This window comes from Carcharhinus amblyrhynchos, chromosome 13 (genome assembly GCF_965287045.1).
Source record: "Carcharhinus amblyrhynchos chromosome 13, sCarAmb.v2.hapA, whole genome shotgun sequence".
Lineage (NCBI taxonomy): Eukaryota > Metazoa > Chordata > Chondrichthyes > Carcharhiniformes > Carcharhinidae > Carcharhinus > Carcharhinus amblyrhynchos.
In genome coordinates, this window is record NC_137336.1 from 9,100,203 (window position 1) to 9,121,103 (window position 20,901).

The 20,901-nt window shown below is 45.4% G+C and overlaps 1 protein-coding gene across 1 annotated transcript; it reads left to right on the plus strand.

The window, feature by feature from the left end:
- Positions 1-3,458: 3,458 nt before the first annotated feature.
- rps14 (ribosomal protein S14) lies at positions 3,459-11,972 on the plus strand. The gene is made up of 5 exons (XM_080201265.1): positions 3,459-3,533; positions 6,359-6,508; positions 8,291-8,452; positions 10,408-10,484; positions 11,855-11,972. The coding sequence occupies exons 2-5, from the start codon at positions 6,360-6,362 to the stop codon at positions 11,920-11,922; spliced, it is 456 nt and encodes a 151-aa protein (XP_080057391.1). The 5' UTR covers positions 3,459-3,533; position 6,359; the 3' UTR covers positions 11,923-11,972.
- Positions 11,973-20,901: the final 8,929 nt, after the last annotated feature.

Below are 20,901 nucleotides of genomic sequence, written 5' to 3' on the forward strand. Positions count from 1 at the left end.
GTTGATTGGCCATGCTAAGAAATTGCCCCTTAGTGTCCAGGGTAGCGGAGATTAGAGGGATTAGTGAGTATAATATGTAGAGATATGGGGGTAGGGCCTGGGTGGGATCGTGTTCGGTGCAGACTCGATGGGCCAAATGGCCTCTTTCTGCACTGTAGGGTTCTATGGTTCTAAGTATCTCACAGTTGTATGCTACCTACTGCTGCTTCATTGGATATCCTGAAGCTTGGTTCAGTCTTGTCAGATAACCTGCTTGGGAGCCCCAGGAAGTTTACACCAAGGGCTGGAACCTGCTTTGCGCTTACCATGCATTTCTATTGACTAAGGTTTCCAATCTTTTGGACTTAGGTAGCGAAAGACACGGCAGGGCAATTAATTTGATTTATTATTGTCACATGTATTAGGATAAAGTGAAAAGTATTGTTTCTTGCATGCTATACAGGCAAAACATTCCATTCTTAGAGTACATAGGGGAGAAGGAAAAGAGAGCATGCAGAATGTAGTGTTACAGTCAGAGCTAAGGCAGAGAGAAAGAGCAACTTAATATAAGGTAGGTCCATTCAAAAGTCTGATGGCGAAGGAAACTTGTTCTTGAGTCAAGAGTGGGGTGAGGAAGTGCAAAAATATGAAGAGCAACCACAAATGTGAGATTTCAGACGAGTATGGAGCTGGGTGGATAGGGGTGATGTGATGTAGACATTGGTGAATAAAAATGGAAGCCTGTTGCATAGCACTGAAGGGGACAGATCCCTAAGTCCAGTGAAGGTGAGCATTTACAGTCAATGCTGTCCTTTTCTGGTCTGCTGCATCTCCAGATCGGACTCCTCAGGCATTTGACCCCTGTGGCCAGTCTTGCCATTTGACAAACACCAATCTGATCCACAGAAGATGGAATTCCACAGGGACGCAGATGGCTGGGTGTCTCTGAATCCCTCAGTTGTTCTGATCTGTGTAGTGTCTGGCTCCTCCCAGGCAACAGGACACAGAGAAGAGGGCTTCTCAAGTGAGGGAAATGGAGCAAGTGTGAAAGAAGGCATATAAACGATCCAACAACACTTTAGGCTAGGGGATCACATCACTGTCACCCAGGGATGGGGTGTTGTGAGGCTGGGCTGATGCCTTCATGACCCTTGCTGCAGTCTGCAGAATCACTGTAGCCAGGTGGAAAAGTGGAGCCCAAAATATGGTCAAAATGGTTACCTGGTCATCGCCTGGCACTTAAGTGGCACAAATGTACTTGCCACTTATTAGCCCAAGCCTGAACGTTATCCAGTTCTTACTGCAGTTGAACATCAACTGCTTCAGTATCCAAGGAGTTGCGAATGGTGCTAAACATTGTGCAGTCATCAGCAAACCCCACTTCTAACTTCATATTGGAGGGAAGGTCATTGATGAATTTGCTGAAAATGGTTGGGCCTACGACACTGCTCTGACAAACTCCTGCAGTAATGGTCCTGGGATTGAGATGATTGATCTCCACAATCATTCTCAATGTGCTGGACATGATTCCTACAAGTGGAGAGTCTTCTCCCTTGATTCCTGTTGACTCAAGTTTTTCTCATACTACACGATGCCACACTGAGTCAAATGCTGTCAGCCGATTTCCTTCCCTGAAATATATTAGTGAACCCGATATTTGTTTACAATCGATAATAGTTTCGTGGTCACCGTTACCGAGATAAGCTTTCAATTCCAGATTTTATTAATTGCATTTAAATTCCATCAGTTGCTGTGGTGGAATTTCAACTCAGAACAGCTTCTTCCCTGCTGCCATCAGACTTTTGAATGGACCTAGCACATATTAAGTCAATTGTTCTCTACACCCTATCTTTAACTGCAACACTATATTTTGCACCCTCTCCTTTCCTTCTAACATAAGAACATAAGAAATAGGAGCAGGAGTAGGCCATCTAGCCCTTCGAGCCTGCCCCGCCATTCAATAAGATCATGGCTGATCTGTCGCGGCTCAGTTCCACCTTCCCGCCCTCTCCCCATAACCCTTAATCCCCTCTCTTATCAAAAACCCATCAACTCGTGTCTTAAAAATATTTAGCAAGGCAGCCTCCACCACTTCAACGGGCAGAGAATTCCAGAGATTCACCACCCTTTGAGTGAAGAAGTTCCTCCTCAACTCCGGTCTAAACCGCCCCCCCTTTATCTTGAGGCCGTGCCCCCTAGTCCTACTATCCTTTCTGAGCGGGAAGAGTCTCTCCACCTCTATCCTATCCATCCCATTCATCATCTTATACGTCTCAATGAGATCTCCCCTCATTCTTCTAAACTCTAACGAGTACAAGCCTAGTTTATTCAGCCTCTCCTCATAGCTCAACCCCCTCAACTCCGGTATCAGCCTAGTAAACCTCCTCTGCACTCCCTCCAAGGCCAAAATATCTTTGCGCAGGTGCGGCGCCCAAAACTGCACACAGTACTCCAGCTGCGGCCTCACCAATGCCCTATACAGCTGCAGCAAGACCTCCCTACTTTTATATTCAATCCCCCTCGCTATGAAGGCCAGCATCCCATTCGCCTTCCTGACCACCTGCTGCACCTGCAAGCTGGGTTTTTGCCACTCATGCACAAGGACCCCGAGGTCCCTCTGCACCGCTGCCTGCTGCAGTTTTTCGCCCCGTAAGTAATAGTCCTTCCTACCATTATTCCTACCAAAGTGGACCACCTCACACTTGCCAACATTAAATTCCATTTGCCATTTCCTGGCCTATTCGCCCAGCCTATCTAGATCCTTCTGCAGACTCTCCACACCCTCTGCACAATTTGCCTCTATATGCTCTATGAACAGTCTGCTTTCTCTGTATAGCACGCAAGAAACAATAATTTTTACTGTACCCCAATACATGTGACAATAATAAATCCAATCAAGTCAAGCTTGTGTTGCCAGAGCAACGTCCCCAGGACCACTAGTCTGGTCCTCTAGATTATTAGACCACTGACGTTACCACAATGCAATTATTTCCATTAATATACCTATTATTGAAGGAAGAGACCACGATCAATGACAAAAAAAGCCCTTGATGGGTGACACAGGCTAACCAATTGGAATAGACTCAGACCAACAACAAAGGAGCATCATGGTTTAGAACCACTGAATCTCTCAAAATATAGTTCTACCACTAAGATCAAAATAATAACACCTATCATATTATAACTAAATTGCTCAATCTTCAAACATTTAACAGATCTGCAACAAAAACTCCTAATGCTCTCCACACAGAAGGGTATTGATGCGCATGCGCAGGCCAGCTCCCGATGCCACGGTCCGCACATGGGTGAACCTTGATGACGTCAATCGCCTATCTGCGCACGCGCAGACAGTGAAATGTAAAATCTTTCCGATTTAATATTTTATAAAAATTTACGAGCGAGCTTTAGACACAAGTTTCAGGGTGTCCGTAACTTTTCACGCTTTTGTTCTGAAATAAATTACAGTGTGAGTGGGCGGGGTGTGTGTGCGCATGTGCGGGGCGCTGTGACCTCGAACCTTCTCTTTCCGGCTCTGCCTCTGCTGAGAGCAGTGGGTGAGTTTGGGGCGGCGGCGGCAATCCGTCTCCATCTGACGGTGAAACAGCCCATCCGGGGTTACCGACCGCCTCGAGCTGACCGGGGCACACCGCCCGCAGTGGGGCCGGCGATATGGCAGCGGCGCGGGTTTGAAATTTGAGGCGATGGTGTTTCTCCCAGCGCGGGAGGCGCTAGGCCGCAGGCGGCCGTCCCGGGCGGGGCGAGGGAGCTGAGTCTGGGGCGGAATAGGGGAGGCCTGGGGGCAGCCGTGGCCGGGGGGCGGAGAGAGAATTGGGGTGAGTGGATATCTAAAAAACGGAGTGGAATTTCCAGAGGGATTTGTATTGATATAGCGCCCGTCACATCCCAGAGTGTTGCAGACTGTCACAGGAGGGGAGGATCAGCATGTTTCAGGGCCCGTTGTGATCAGGGGAGAGAACGGGGAAGGAATATAATGGAGAAGAATTGCAGGGGAAAGAGAGTGGAAAGTGGGACAGATTTGGGGAGCTAGCACAGGCTAACTGGGCTGAATGGCCCTTTTGTTGTAAGGATTTACATTGTGTAAATGTGTACTTGCGGTTGCATTGTGTGAAATATAGCAGCTGGTCTGTGCACAGCAAGCTCCCACAGTAGCTCTGTGATGAGTGGCTGCAAAATGTGTTTCAGTAATATAGGTTGACACTGGGGAACAGTGCTGTAATCATAAAAGACAGGGGTTATTTGGCTCTTTCTGCTCCTGTGTTTGCTTAGTGGTGGTAGTCTTTATAGTGGAAGGAGCATCTGTCCCAGAGTCCCATTCACTTAGTGATCCCTGCACGCTGCCTGTGGGTTCCTGCAGGAAGTGATATAAAAGTGGTAAAGCAAATTGTGCGGAGGGTGTGGAAAGTCTGCAGAGGGATCTAGATAGGCTGGGCGAGGACCTGGCAGATAGAGTACAATGTTAGCAAGTGTGAGGTTATCCACTTTGGCAGGAGGGATTACTATTTAAAGGGTGAAAAGCTGCAGCATGCTACGGTGCAGAGGGACCTGGGGGTCCTTGTGCATGAGTTGCAAAAACCCAGTCTGCAGGTGCAGCAGGTGATCAAGAAGGCGAATGGGATGCTGGCCTTTATAGCGAGGGGGATAGAATATAAAAGCAGGGAGGTCTTGCTGTAACTGTACAGGGCATTGGTGAGGCCACAGCTGGAGTACTGTGTGCAGTTTTGGTGGCCACACTTGAGCAAGGATATTTTAGCCTTGGAGGGAGTGCAGAGGAGGTTCACTAGGCTGATACCGGAGATGAGGGGGTTAGACTATGAAGAGAGACTAAATAGACTGGGTCTGTACTCGTTGGAGTTTAGAAGGATGAGGGGGGATCTTAGAGATGTATAAGATAATGAAAGGGATGGATAGGGTAGACGTAGAGAGATTCTTCCTGCTCAGAAAGGACAGCAGGACTAGAGGGCATAGCCTCAAGATGAGGGGGGAGCAGTTTAGAACAGAGTTGAGGAGAAACTTCTTCACTCAAAGGGTGGTGAATCTCTGGAATTCTCTGCCCGTTGAAGTGGCGGAGGTTACCTCGCTAAATATATTTAAGACAGGGATAGATAGGTTTTTGGTAGACGAGGGAATTAAGGGTTATGAGGAGAAAGTGGGAAAGTGGAACTGAGCCACTTCAGATCAGCCATGATCTTATTGAATGGCGGGGCAGGCTCAAAGGGCTAGATGGCCTACTCCTGCTCCTACTACTAATGTTTAAAAAGTGTCCAAATTCGAAGCATATGGTTTGAAGTGCAGGATCAGCTACATCACAGCTGCTCGGTGCTGTTGATGTCGTTTTCCCCCTGCAGAAAGGAACACGTTTCATTCTATCCTTGTCAGTTCAGTATCTCCACGGCTGACAGGGACGCTTGGGCACGTACATACCTGCTAATTCACGTGGAAACTTTTCAATTTGGCATGAGGAACTCTTCCATCTCTCATTGGGCAACGCCTGAGCTGTTCAATGGATAGCAGGCTGGTTACATTTTACTCTAGGTAGTCTGTTCTGGCTAGGTTGATAGGATCAGATGGTTCCAGTCCCTCCAGAGATTGAGCACAAACTCTAGACTGACACTACCAATGCAACATTGAAAGTATCCCTCAGGATTTGAGAATGTCTTGCTAGTTCAGTAGGTTCTGTGATGTTTGATAAGTGAAATGCGTGATCTGCGGACTCTGCCATGGGGCAGATTGTGCTTTAAGAGTAGGTAGTTGGGTTGTTTGGAGTTTTGTGCAATCCTGTCACCTCGGCTTCAGCTCTGCACATTCCCAGAGAAATGTGTTTGGTCCCTCCTTGAATGAACCTTCTCCATTTTGGTTAACCACAAGTCAGGGTTTCCTGTGAGTTGACGGGTATATTTAACCTCTTCAGGATTGCTTTCCTAAAGCGTTCTGTCCGGGGAGAGTGTTGCCTGAACCGAGACAGGAGTGGAGCATTTTCTTTGGGAATCTAGCATCAGGCATACGTGTAACGTATTCCGTCCCAAAGGGCAAGCTGTATTGAGTGTTGCACTGTCAGGTATCATTTTTCAGATGTAACGTTAAGCCGAGGATGTAAAAAATCTTGCTGGGCTGTGAGGAAAAGTTGGGAGTTACGTACGGTGTCATTTTGTCTCATGTTCAGTGTTACCTTTTAAAACAAATACCCAGTCATATAGCTACATGAGGGGGATTACTATGCCCACATTGCCAGTCTGTCTCATTTCACTCATTGAAGTGTGTTGGGATGTCCTGGGGTTGTGACTGCTGCTATAGCAATGCAAATTCCTTTTATGTTCTGTCATGTGGCTCCTGTTGCATTGATGTTGTTCTTTCCTTTCAGAATGGCTCCTCGTAAGGGTAAAGAAAAGAAGGAGGAGCAAGTGATTAGCCTGGGACCCCAGGTGGCTGAGGGAGAGAATGTTTTTGGAGTTTGCCACATCTTTGCTTCCTTCAACGATACTTTTGTCCACGTTACAGATCTGTCTGGCAAGTAAGTAGGGGTTAAAACAGAATTACTTAGTGAGTACTCAGGCTCGAAGGGCTAGATGGCCTACTCCTGCTCCTATTTCTTATGTTCTTATGTCCTGTGGCATAGACCCAGATGGGGAGGTGAGACTTTTTCTTTCCATGGGGCAAATTGCGATCTGAAAGACTGATGGAAGCAGATTCAGTAACTTTGGAGCGAGAATTGGATAGATATATGAATTGGAATAGTTGCAGGGATGTTAAACTGATGGCTAGCTCTTTCAGAGATCAGAAACAATGGGCTGAATGACCTGTGCTGTAAAATTCCCAAAAGCTCTCATATTTTAGCCTTGGGCCATGTAGAGTTAGCTGTTCTCAGCACCATGTAGACTCTGGAATGAAGTAAAGTTTATTTATTAGTCACCAGTAGGCTTACATTAACATTGCAATGAAGTTACTGTGAAAAGCTTCTTGTCCAGGCTTGGCCAGCTTCAGTTGCTGACCTTGAGACTCTACAGTGAAAGAGCAGAGTCCAGCCCTACCATGATGACCATTGGCTTCAATCCTGAGCAATACATTTCAGGATCTACATCTGCAACTTTTCCGACTGGAAGTGAGTGATGTGTTGGCCCGATTGCAGGATCAGCTACGTCACGGCTGTTCAGTGCTTTGATGTCGTTTCCCCCTGCAGAAAGGAACACGTTTCATACTATCCTTGTCAGTCCAGCATCCCCACGGCTGACAGGGACGCTTGGTCACGTACAAAACATCCAGACTTTCAACTTGGCCTAGAATCCAGTTACCGTCTACTTCACTGCTGGAATTCATTTTTGCCAAACTGATCCTCACCTTGGGCAACACGTTGATTTTGATTTATTATCGTCGTATGTATTAACGTACAGTGAAAAGTATTGTTTCTTGCATGCTATACAGACAAAGCATGTTATTTATAGAGAAGGAAATGAGAGGGTGCAGAAGTAATGTTACAGTCATAACTAGTTTTTAGAGAAAGATCAACTTAATGCAAGGTAAGTCCATTCAAAAGTCTGACAGCAGCAGGGAAGAAGCTGCTTGAGTCAGTTGGTACATGATCTCAGACTTCTGTATCTTTTTCCTGAAGGAAGAAGATGGAAGAGAAAATGTCCTGGGTGCATGGAGTCCTTAATTATGCTGGCTGCTTCGCGGAGGTAGCGGGAAGTGTAGACAGAGTCAATGTTTGGGAGGTTGGTTTGTGTGATGGATTGGGCTACATTCCCATCCTTTTGTCTTGGGCAGGATAGGAGCCATACCAAGCTGTGATACAACTAGAAAGAATGCTTTCTATGGTGCATCTTTAAAAGTTGGTGAGAGTCGCAGCTGACATGCCAGATTTCCTTAGTCTTTGGGCCACATGTGTCTGAGATGAGAATGAGCCACAGTTATCACTGAGCCTTGGGTTGTTTGGATCGCAGCAGAAGACAGGAGTCACGCTCTGAAGGTCTTCCTGGAACTCTTAAACTGCGACCTTGCAATTAGACTCCAGTGAATTGGCTAGTATCTGCTCCTGGTGAAGATGGTACTGGTCTGCAGCTTTTATATTCTGTTTGTTTATAGACTGTGGGTTTTGCTGGCTAGCTCACAGGAAAGGAAGGTTGCTGAATAAAATCATCACTCCTGACATCTCTCCAGAAGGCGGTTTAAAGTCTAGTAGCAGAGCATGGTTCCTGCAAATGGCCCAGCCAAGGGATCACTCCACGAAGCAGGGGAGTGTTTTTATATCATGGTTGAAGTTGTTGAATTTTCCTCCTGTTTGTGTCCTTCCTCACAGGGAAACCATCTGCCGTGTCACCGGTGGGATGAAGGTGAAGGCGGACAGAGATGAGTCCTCCCCGTATGCTGCCATGTTAGCCGCTCAGGATGTGTCTCAGAGATGCAAGGAGTTGGGCATCACCGCGTTACACATCAAACTGCGGGCCACTGGGGGCAACAGGTCAGAGCTTGTTCATTGTTTGAAGGAGTGCAGACACAGTGAATGTGGGCATTATAATGAAAGTTGTGTGTCGCTGAAATATAAATACTATTTTCAGTCTCATCAGGGTGTAATCTCTGGATAAGATGCTTTATGAAACCCAACTTGCAATAGAAAGTTATTTCTTTGCGGGAGCGGGAAGTTAAACGTGCGAGTATTCTTTGAAGTTAGAATTAAGGTAACAGAAAATCAAGGCACTGCCAGAAACCCTCAGTTTTACAGGTGGGACTTTTCCCCCAGATTTTTGCTCATTTTTGTAATGATGATTTCTGTAATGATGTGACAACAGATGCAACCTCATTGCATTTCCAAGCAGTGTTATATGGTGTAACGGATTCCACACTGACGCTAAGTAATCAGTACATCAAAGGTTACAAGAACTGCTCCAGGTGAAGTGCAGGATCAGCTACGTCACGGCTGCTCAGTGCTTTGATGTCGTTTCCCCCTGCAGAAAGGAACATGTTTCATACTATCCTTGTCAGTCCAGCATCCCCACGGCTGACAGGGACGCTTGGTCACATACAAATGGTTTAAAACTGCACTGTTGAAGGTGCCGACTTTCGGGAAGGTGGGGGGGAGGGGGGAGCGGTGGGGTGGGGCAAGGCGAGTGGTTAGGGAACTGAAGCTGCCTCCATGTGGATGTGATCGATTTTGCATTCCTGTTCCAAAGAGTGGGGCAGTTCTTCCCTCATGTTTGTCCCTCAAATGACATCACGAAAAGGACATACTTGGTTTAATGCCTTGAACGAAAGACTTAACATCTCCCGCAGTGCAGTGCTCCCTCAGTACAGCGCTGGAGAATCAACGTAGGTTTGTATGTTGAAGCCTCCAGATTGGGGCTTGAACACACGATCTACAGCTGGGGTTGGGATGGGGTGTGATCAGGGAGAATTATTCCACTGAGCCGCGGTTGGGATTAACGCTTCAAGCGGGATTTACAAAGTTTTGTGGTGGTTTTTTGAGACTTGCCGGTTTTGTTTCTGTGCTTTGTACTTTCTGTCACGTTTCTTCCATGCCATATGATCAGCTGTTCACATTTGTGTGATGTAAGGATAGTTTGTGGAGCTTGATGAGGAATCGGGACAGTAGATGGGGAGAAGCTTGGCATCCATGAAAGGATCGGGTTTGAAGTATTTGGCAGAAGAGGCAAAAACGGCAGAAGGAACATTTTCATGGCCAGCGGCTAAGATCCAAAATGCATTGTCTGGGAGCATGATGGAGGCATATTTAATCGAGGCATCCAAAACGGAGTTAAGACTGTTGTTTGAAAAGGAACAGTGTGCTAGGTTATGGGGAGAAGGTAAGAAAATGAGATCAGGCAAATTGCTCATTCGGAGAGTGCAGACATGATGGGCCAAGTGGCCACCCTGTGCTATAACAATTCTGAGATTTACTGAGCTGATATGCGACATCACCTTAAGTAGAAATGGGTTTTCAAAAAAGAATTGCAACAACTTTTTGACATAAGCTTCCCTCTAAATGTCACATCTGGTTGTTTTGCCAAAATCATGCCAGCCTTAAATTGGGTTGTGCTATCTGTGATCATGGCTTTAAGTGAAAACAGACACAATCCAGCGGGTCCGGCAGTATCTGTCGAGAGGATGACCTTTCATTAGTACTGATAAAACAGCATTGACCTAAAGCGCTAATTCTTAGAACTACTGGTAACAGGTCTACTCTTTATATGGAGACAAAACGGCATGCAGTAGTTCAGGCGTGGCTGTGTTTTGCTTTAGACAAGGTGGTTTGAGAGCAGCCCATTTGAACTGAACAGACCAGTCAGTGAAGGATGTAAACAGCATTAAGTTGTCAGTGTTGACGAGTTGTAACTTGAAGTTTGTTATTCCATGTAATGTGTCAGTCAATGCGCTATGTCTTGTGACTAACCCAGAGCTTTATAAAATTCTTGTTTGCAGGACTAAGACCCCTGGACCCGGTGCCCAGTCAGCTCTGAGAGCCCTGGCTCGATCTGGAATGAAAATTGGCCGGATCGGTGAGACATTAATCCCTTGTCTTTGAATGTTTACTGGTAGAACATAACATCGATGATGTGCTTAAAGAAGGGTGAAGTGCAGGATAAGTTACATTGCGGCTGTTCGGTGTTGCTGATGTCGTTCCCCCTGCAGAAAGGAACACGTTTCACGCTACCCTTGTTAGTCTGGCACCCCTGGTTGACAAGGATGATTGGTCACGTACAAATGTTTTGAATAAACTGGGAGAACCAGCTCTATGTAAAAGGTGCCGAGCACAGCAGTTGAGTTCCTCTGACTTTCTTTGTTCCTGGTGAGTTGAGTGAGGTGATTTTATCTGGCACTCCTGTGTCTCCTGGCTGGCACCTAGTCACCAAGATTGCTTCAACCACATCTCTTCCTTCAGAAAAAGGACAAAGCCAGCAAGGTTGTGGGAAAACTATTGCCTCCCAGTCACTCACTGTCTTAGCTAAATGATGGTGTTTTCTTACCCCACCCATTGTTGCTCTGTGAGGGTGATGGATCGCATTTAATTTAACATGACCTGGTGGCTTTCTAGGTTACATCAAAGGGCAGTACAGAGCCAAAGCAGGCTAGTGTGGAACTGAGTTAGATGTGGGCCCTGACAGGGCAAGGACAGCAGTTGTAGTGGTTCACTCTGGACTTCAGTGCTAACCCAATGGGGAAATGGTAGCAGATTTAAATAACTTCGAAGGAATTGGGGGTTCAGGAAGATGTCATCAGATCCTAGGGTGCAGGCCAGTGAACCTGAGACATGGGTTCAGATTTCAGCACTGCAGCTCTGAGGAATTTAAATTCAGTTAATGACAATAATCTGGAATTAAAAAGCTAGTATCAGTAATGGTGACAGTTGGATTGAACTCTGGATCATCAGGTAAATCACTTAATCCACTGCACTCGGAGTGGGCCTCTTTTAAGTTCAAACCAAATAAACAAAACTTAATTTGGGACAAAGTAAGAGGGGCAGCTCCCCAAAAGGAGGGAGCAGCTCAAACAAAAACAAAATACAAAGGAAACTTAAAAACGTCAAATTAAAATGTGATTATTAGGGTCAATAATGCACTCCAGCCCCTGCGGTGCCCAACGGACGCGGAAGGCGTCAACTGCACTCATGGACACAACATGCTCCCTCTCCAGGGACACCTGGCCGCAAACGGAGCCACAGTCAGGATGGACGGCCCCCTCGATCGCCCGCTGCCTAGATCTGTAAATGGCACGTTTTCAGAGTGGGAAGCAGCGTGGATAAAATGACAGGGAAGGCTGGATGGGCTGAATAAACCAATGTTGATATGTCCCCACGGTAAAGGTTCAGAAACTAGCCAGTGCACGGTCTGCTTGCTGTTTGTTTGACTTGTGTTTTTTGTTCCGACAGAGGATGTCACTCCCATTCCGTCAGACAGCACTCGCAGAAAGGGAGGTCGCAGAGGTCGCCGTTTGTAAATGTTTTCTGTATGTGCCAGTATAACTAATAAAAAGAGTTCTACTGATCACAGGTTTGTTCTGTGTACATGGCTGAAAAACATTTCTTTAGTGCACCTGATTTCATACTTGGAAATCCAAATAGTTTAGGATTTGGCGCTGATTTGAGCATCCCAGAGATGTGAGATGGTGCTACACTTGTCTGAGGTTCCCTCTTGAATGAGAAGTTAAAAACGAGGCAGGCAAGATCTTTGAAGGAGTGACAGTAGGTTTTCCCCCGTGCCTGGGTCTATTATCGCTCGACTGAAACCAGCTCATCACATTGGCATTTGGGATTTTACTGTGTCAGTGAAGTTGTATTGTTTCCTGCATTACAACATTGACTGCACTTCAGAACACTCTGGTGTCCTATGATTGTCAAAGGCAATTTATAAATTAAGTCTTTACTGTTTTCCCCAAGTCCCTAATACATTTTTCAGTGTTGCTACTGGAATTCAGACTCATCCCTTGTCTGCTATTAACTCACTATTTCTCCAATCCCATGTCTTTCAAACTTTATAACCCTGCTTCCCTTTGTGGCTAAATGGTCATATTTTTAATCAGTGGTGGAACATGCTGGAGGGGCAGAATGACCTCAATGTGTTATTGCATTAGAAATGATTAGTGATGGTGAAACTGCATATATTTCAGTCCTTGGCTCTGTTTGCGTGTTTCAATGGCTCAGGTGAATGTTTAAGTTGGTGTTGCACTATCTGACGATGGATTCTCCCTTGTCAAACCAGACTGAACTGGTCACTTTTCCCGTTGATATTCGTGGGACAGTGCCGCTGTGGAATAGCTGGTCTGACTTCGGACAATCTTCTAGCACAGGAGGCCATTCAATTCATGTCAGCTAGCTCTGAAAGAGCCAATCAATTAGTCATATTTCCCTGCTATTTCTTTCAGGTCTCACATTCCATAAAGTGCTATGTTTAATTTTTAATAAAACGACTCTCCTTTGATATTTAAATCTGGGTCCTCATCATTCAGTTTTCTGCCATTTGAATCTGTTCCTCCATGCTGAAACTCATTTACTCTGGAGGTTCCCAAGCATTACATTGCAGGCTACAGCCGATTTGGTTCAGCCTGTGATACCAAGTAATGGCTGAAAGCACTATAATGCAAAAAGTCTAGCCATTAACTGTATGAGGGCAATATTACTGATGACTTGTGTTCTAGAACTAATTGTGTTGATCCAGTAAGGTTGCCACGCTGGCACCTACTGTGAAATGTGGAAAAAATGTCCTATCCACAATAAAGTTTTAGTGTCACAAATAGGCTTACGTTAACACTGCAGTGAAGTTTCTGTGCAAATCCTTCAGTCGCCACACTCCAGTGCCTGCTTAGGTGTACTGAGGGAGAATTTAGCATAGCCAATGCATCTAACCAGCACGTCTTTCAAACTGAGAAGAAACTGGAGCACCCGGAGGAAACACATGTAGAGGTGGGGAGAATGCAGATGTTGCACAGTTACCCCAGCCAGTGATTGAACTTGGGACACTGGTGCTGTGAGGCAGCAGTGCTAACCACAATGCCACCATGCCTAATGTCCTTTAGGCAAGGAAATCTATCATCCTTTTTGATCTGGCCTATATAGAATCCCAGTCCCAATAAGCAGGACAAGTGCAATCCCCCTAATGACCACCCCATCCGTCTACTCTGTATCATCAGCAAATTGATGGAAGATGTGAGCCGTACTATCAAGCTGCACTTAGAGCAATAAATTGCTCGGTTCGTGTTTTGCTAGAGCTACTCATCTGACTTCACTACAGCCTTAGTCCTAACATGGACAAAAGGGCTGAACCCCAGCGGTGAGAAAAAAGTCACAGCCCCTGACATCAAGGCAGCATTTGACTTGAGTGGCAGAAGGAGCCCTAGCAAAGCTGGAGTCACTGGGAACTAGGGAACCTCCACTGGTTGGGGTCATACCTGGCACAAAGGAAGATGGTTGGGGGTTGTTGGATGTCAGTCATCCTATTTCCAGCATATCACTGCAGGAGTTCTAAAGGAAATGTGCCCTAGGACCAACCATTTTCAGTTGCTTCATCAACGTTCTCTGGAAATGTTTGCTAATGATTGCGTAATGTTCAGCATCATTCACAATTCTTCATATTGAATCAATCCATGTCCAAATGTGGCCAGACCTGAACAATATTCAGGCTTAGGCTGTTAAGTCACAAGAACCATTCATGTCACAGAATGCCAGGCAATGACCATCTCCAGCAAGAGGTCTTACCTTGCATTAAGTTTATCTTTCTCTTCACCCTAGCTATGACTGTAACACTAGATTTTGCACTTGTTTCCTTCTCGATAAACAGTATGCTTTGTATAGCATGCAAGAAGCAATACTTTTCACTGTAAATACATGTGGCAATAATAAATCAGTGATAATTCAGCCATTCCTTTTTGATATTTGATGGCATTATCATTATTGAATCCCCCCTATCAACATTCTGGAGTTCACCTTTGACCAGAAAATTAGTGGGACTCGTCATGTAAATACTGTGGCTGCCAGAGTAGGAAGTCTCACAACACCAGGTTAAAGTCCAACAGGTTTATTTGGTAGTAAATGCCACTAGCTTTCAGAGCGCTAAGGAGGTTAAAGAGATGTGTATTGTCTCCAGCCGGGACAGCAAGCGAGATGTTGCAAGCCCAGGCAAATCATGGGAGTTACAGATAGTAATCGAACGGTGTTCATTCATCCAGGTACACAGCACATACTGTTGCAACTCAGCCAATGTTGTCTACCTGATACACTGCAGGAAAGGATGTCCCGAGGCGGTTCACTGGGGAGACCATGCAGATGCTACGACAATGGATGAATGAAGACCGCTCGACAATCACCAGCAATCACTGCTCCCTTCCTGTTAGCGAACACTTCAGCAGTCATGGACATTCGGCCTCTGATCTTTGGGTAAACATTCTGCAAGGAGGCCTTCACGACATACAACAGTGCAGAGTTGCTGAGCAGAACCTGATGGCCAAGTTCTGCACACGTGAGGACGGCCTCAACCGGGATCTTGGGTTCATGTCACACTATCTGTAACCCCCATGACTTGCCTGCACTTGCAACATCTCACCTACTGTCCTGTCTGGAGATAATACACATCTCTTTAACCTATGCTTAATGCTATCTCCACTCACATTGTCTGCACCTTTAAGACTTGATTCGGTGTAAAGACTCGCATTCTAATCAACGTTCTGTAAACTGTGTGCCTTTATATGCCCTGTTTGTGATCAGAACTCCCCACTCACCTGACAAAGGAGCAGCGCTCCGTAAGCTAGTGGCGTTTACCGCCAAATAAACCTGTTGGACTTTAATCTGGTGTTGTGTGACTTCTTACTGTGTTTACCCCAGACCAATGCCGGCATCTCTACATCATGGCTACCTGAGCAAGTCAGAGGCTGGGAATTCTGCAGCAAGTAGCACACCTCTGGCTCCCCAAAACCTGTCCACTAAGTACAAGGCAACAGTTGGGTGTAATGGAATACTCTCCACTTGCCTCTATGAGTGTGGCTACAACAACACTCAAGAAGTGCGACACCATCCAGGACAAAGCTTGACTAGCACCCCATCCACAAACATTCACTCCCCTCACCACTCATGCTCAGTAGCAGCCGTGTGTACCAGGCATCATGGTGGCATAGTGGTTAGCAATGTTGCCCCACAGCACCAGGGATCCTGGTTCAATTCTGACCTTGGGTCACTGTGGCGAATTTGCATTTTCTCCCCATGTCTGCGTGAGTTTCCTCTGGATGCTTCAGTTTCCTCCTACAGTCCAAGATGTATGAGTTAGATTGGCCATGCTAAATTATCCCGTGGTGCTAGGGGAATTAGCAGAGGGATTGCGGAGATAGGGTGTTGTCGGTGCAGACTTGATGGGCTGAAGTGCCTCCTTCTGTACTGTGGGATTCTATGATCTACAAATGCACTGCAGCAGCTCACTAAGCTCCTTAGAAATCATCTTCCAAATCTGCGACCTCCACTGCCTCGAAAACATCACAACTGTCATTGCCCCATCCGTAATAGGAACCAGATTGGTGTTCCTTCAGTGTCGTTGGGTGAAAATTCTGGAACTCTAACAGTACTGTGGCTGTATAACCTTCAGCAGGTCTGGAAAATGGCTCATTTCCTCTGGGACAATTGTGGTGGGCAATAAATGCTGAGCTTGACACTAATGCCCACATACTGTGAATGAAAATAAAACATTTCTATTAAATTTATCATTAACATACCCTGCCTTGGGAGTTAGCTCTATTGTACTTACATCAGAAGTCTCATTACTGGTGTCATTAAGATCAATCTTCTTATCACCCTCTCCTGGTCCTGAACACCCTTCCTAAGCAGTGATGTTCATAATTAGACATTACTCCATTTATCACAGAGTCTTAGAATTTTACAGCATAGCAAGGGGCCCTTCGGCCCATCGTGCCTGAGCTGGCCATCAAGCTCCTATTTATTCTAACCCCATTTTCCAGCACTTGGTCTGTAGCCTTACACACTCAAGGACTCATTTCAAGTGCTCAGCCAAATGTTTCTTAAATGTTGTGAGGGTCTCTGCCTCCACCACTCTTTCAGCAGATTCCCACCATCCTCTGGGTGAAAAAGCTTTTCCTCAAATCTCCTCCAAATCTCTTGCTCCTGACCTTAAACCTCTGCCCCCGGTTGGAGAAAAGTTTCTTATGTCTACCCTATCTATACCCTTCATGGTTTTTGTACACCTCAATCAGGTGCCCCCTCAGCCTTCTCTGTCCTAAGGAAAACAACCCCAGCCTAACCAGCCTCTCCTTGTAGCTCCAACCCTCCAGCCCAGGCAACATCCTGATGAATCTTCTTCTCGAGTGCAATCATATCCTTCCTATAATGTGGTGACCAGAGCTGTACACAGTACTCTAGCTGTGGCCTAACAAGTATTTTATACAGCTCCATCATAACCTCCCTGCTCTTATATTCATTGCGTCAGCTAATTAAGGCAAGTATCACATATGCCTTCCTACCCACCTAATTTACCTCCTGCTGCCTTCAGGGGTCTTTGGGCTTGTACCCAAGTTCCCATTGGTCCTCCTTACTCCCTATGTCCTATGATTCATCGGTAGTGCTCCCAAAATGCATCACATCACACTTTTCAGCATTAAATTCCATTTCCCTTATTCTGTTCTCCTTGCTATTTACCAAACCATCAATATTTATAACATCTGCAAACCTACTGATCATAAACACAGATCTAAATTACAGATTATCCTGTAGTTATCTGTTTTCTCCCCTACTTCGCTTCTTCGATAATTAACTGTCCTCCAGTCCTCTGGCACCTATTTTGTGATGTGGGTATGCCGGCGTTGGACTGGCGTAAACACAGTAAAAAGTCTGACAACACCAGGTTTTAGTCCAACCGATTTATTTGATAATAGACTCACAAGCTTTCGGGGTTAGCCCCTTCGTCAGGTGGAACTCTCCATTCACCTGTGTTTACCTATATTGTGGCCAGAGAGGATTTGAAAATTGGTATCAGAGCCCCTGCAATCTCTTCCCTTGCTTTAAACAGCAGTCTGAGATATATCTCATCTGGGCCTGGGAATTTATCTACCTTTTTGCCTGCTAAAATCACTAAAACCTCCTCCATCTCAATGCTAGTCTGTTCAAATATATCTGAGTCCCCCTTTTCTGCTTTGTATGCCTGCACTGTCCTTCTCCAGAGGAAACACAGATAATCATTCATTCCTCATCTACATCTTTTTGATTTTATTTGATTTATTATTGCCACATGTATTAACATGCAGTGAAAAGTATTGTTTCTTGTGTGCTATACAGACAAAACATACCGTTCACAGAGAAGGAAACAACAAAGTGCAGAATGTAGTGTTACTGTCATAGCTAGGATGCAGAGAAAGATCAACTTAATGCGAGGTAAGTCCATTCAAAAGTCTGACAGCCGGAGGGAAGAAGCTGTTCTTGAGTCGGTTGGTAAGTTACCTCAGACTTTTGTATCTTTTTCCTGATGGAAGAAGGTGGAAGAGAGAATGTCCAGGGTGCGTGGGGTCCTTAATTATGCTGGCTGCTTTGCCAAGGCAGTGGGAAGTGTAGACAGAGTCAATGGATGGGAGGCTGGTCTGCGTGATGGATTGGGCTACATTCACAACCTTTTGCAGTTCCTTGCAGTCTTGAGCAGAGCAGGAGCCCATACCAACCAGAAAGAATGCTTTCTATCTTGCACCTGTAAAAGTTGATGAGAGTCGTAGCTGACATGCTAAATTTCCTTTGGCTTCTGCAAAAGTGAGGTGTTGGTGGCTTTCTTAACTATAGTGTTGGAATGGGGTGACCAGGACAGGCCAATTTGTCTCCAAATCCAAAAATAACAAAAGTTACTCTTCAAAATCTTGTTGGGGATTAAGCCGAATAATGCACGGTAGGTACTCAAATCTTTTAAGTTTTTACTTACTTGGGCACAAGTGAGAACATAATACAAAGAACAAAGAACAGCACAGGAAACAGGCCCTTCAGCCCTACAAGCCCGTACCGCCCATTTTAACACTCAGTGAGTGCCTTATTTAAGTCTTTCATCATTCGACGTTGCTTTTGTCCACCTCTAGTAGACTCCACAATAAAGGGGGTGCAAATTTAGGTAATTATATGTGCGCCAGATTAAGGGAGATCCAATTCAGGGACAATTTATTGACACCAATCAGCTTAAAAAGCACGTTTTTTGGATGTGGGAGGAAACCGGAGCACCCGGAGAAAACCCACGCAAACACGGGGAGAATACAGCGCAAAGCATTGCCAGGTATTCTGTTGATTCGTACAGAACAGTTATAGATCACCATATCTTGCTTTGTGGAATTTTGTTCTTGAAAAGGTTCTTACTTTCATCCTGTGGCCAAGGTTGGACACAGTAAGAAGTCTCACAACACCAGGTTAAAGCCCAACACGTTGTAAGGCTTCTTATTGTATTTATCCCAGTTCAACGCCAGCATCTCCACATCATGGCCAAGGTTGGAAGCAATGTTTATGGAACTAACACAAAGTTTAGATTAGTCGCCTATCCTGAGTACGTAAGTGCTGGCCTCACTGAAAGCCTTGTTTGGTTAATAATCATTATTGGAACTTAATTTCCACAATTGTTGCAACTTAATTTTTCCATAACAGCTTCTGCAATTTGTAACTGCTTTTAATTATAGTTTCACTACACTTATTGCTTTATTTGAAGTGAGCATCCTTAATTTTATAGAGCAAAGTGAATTAAATATTTGGCTGTAGCTGGAATTACAACTTAATTTCCACAAGCTGAGTGGAACATCTTTTGGAAACTTAAGCCTGATGTGCTTCTTAACTACAGGGAATCTAAACCAGTAAGTTCCATTTGTAGTGAAATATCTCATGATGCTTCATAACACTGTTATGTAAGGTCAGCCATGATCTTATTGAATGGCGGGGCAGGCTCGAAGGGCTAGATGGCCTACTCCTGCTCCTATTTCTTATGCTCCTATGTTATCAGACAAAATGTCACACTGGGGCCACCCTGAGAGAGAGCAACTGACCAGATACTTACTGAGCTAGGCCTAATGAAATGTCCTAAAGCTGGAGTGATGGGTGAAGAGGTTTAGAAACAGAAGTTCAGAGTTTCAGACCTGGGAAACTAAAGGCAAGTCTGTCAGTCGTGGAGAATTTAAAATTAGGAGTAAGCCGAGACACTAAAGCTGGAAGGCTGCAGATTTCTTGGATTATTTGTACGTCTGGAGAGATTATAGAAATAGGGAGCGGTGAAGCCAGGGAGGGATTTGAAAATGATGAGAATTTTACAATTGAGTCATTGTTTAAGCAGAAGCCAATGAAAAATTCTCATTCCATTGAATGCACAGAATCCCTGCAGTACAGAAGGAGGCCATTTGGCCCATTGAGTCCACACCAACCATAATCCCACCCAAGCCTTATCACCCAACCCCATGTATTTACTCTACTTGTTCCCCTGACACTATGGGGCAATTTAGCATGGCCAATCAACCTAATCCACACATCTTTAGAGTGCAGGAAGAAACCGGACACCCAGAGGGAACGCACGCAGACACGGGCAAATATGCAAACTCCGCACAGATAGTGACCCGAGGCCGGAATTAAATCTGGGTCTCTGGAGCTGTGAGGCAGCCATGTTGATCATTGTGCTTTGCTTTGTTTTTGAAAATCCCCTAGTCGCTACACTCCGGTGCCTATTCGGGTACACCGAGGGAGAATTTAGCATGACCGATGCACCCTAACCTGCATGTCTTTCAGACTGTGGGAGGAAACCGGAGCACCCGGAGGAAACCCACGCAGACGTGGGGAGAATGTGCAGATTCCGCACACACACAGTGACCTAAGCTGGGAATCAAACGCGGGTTCCTGGCACTGTGAGGCAGCAGTGTTAACCATTGTGCTGCACTTCCTCCATGCAAGTACATCCTTTCTTAGATAAGGAGACCCAGATGCGGTCTCACTGAGGCCCTGTACAGCTGCAGCAAGACATCCTTGCTCCTGCACTCTAGTCCTCTTGCAATGAAGCCCAATACAGCATTTGCCTCAATAACTGCTGACTATACCTGCATGCTTCCTTTCAGTGACTGATGTGTAAGGACACCCAGGTCCCTTTGCATGTGAACATTTCCCAATCTATTACAATTTAAATAAAACTCTGCCACTCTGTTTTCCCTACCAAAGTGGATAACTCCATATTTATCCACGTTACACTGGATCTGCCGTGTATTTGTCCACTCAACTTGTCTAAATCACTTCAAAGTGGTGTAGTGGAATTATCACTGGTCCAGGGACCCAGGGTAATAATCTGAGGTCCCGGGTTCAAATTCCACCACAGCAGATGGTGGAATTTAAATTCAATAAAAATCTGGAATTAAAAGTCTAATGTTGACCATTGTCGGAAAAGCCCATCTGGTTCATTAATGTCCTTTAGGGAAGGAAATCTGCCGACCTTACCT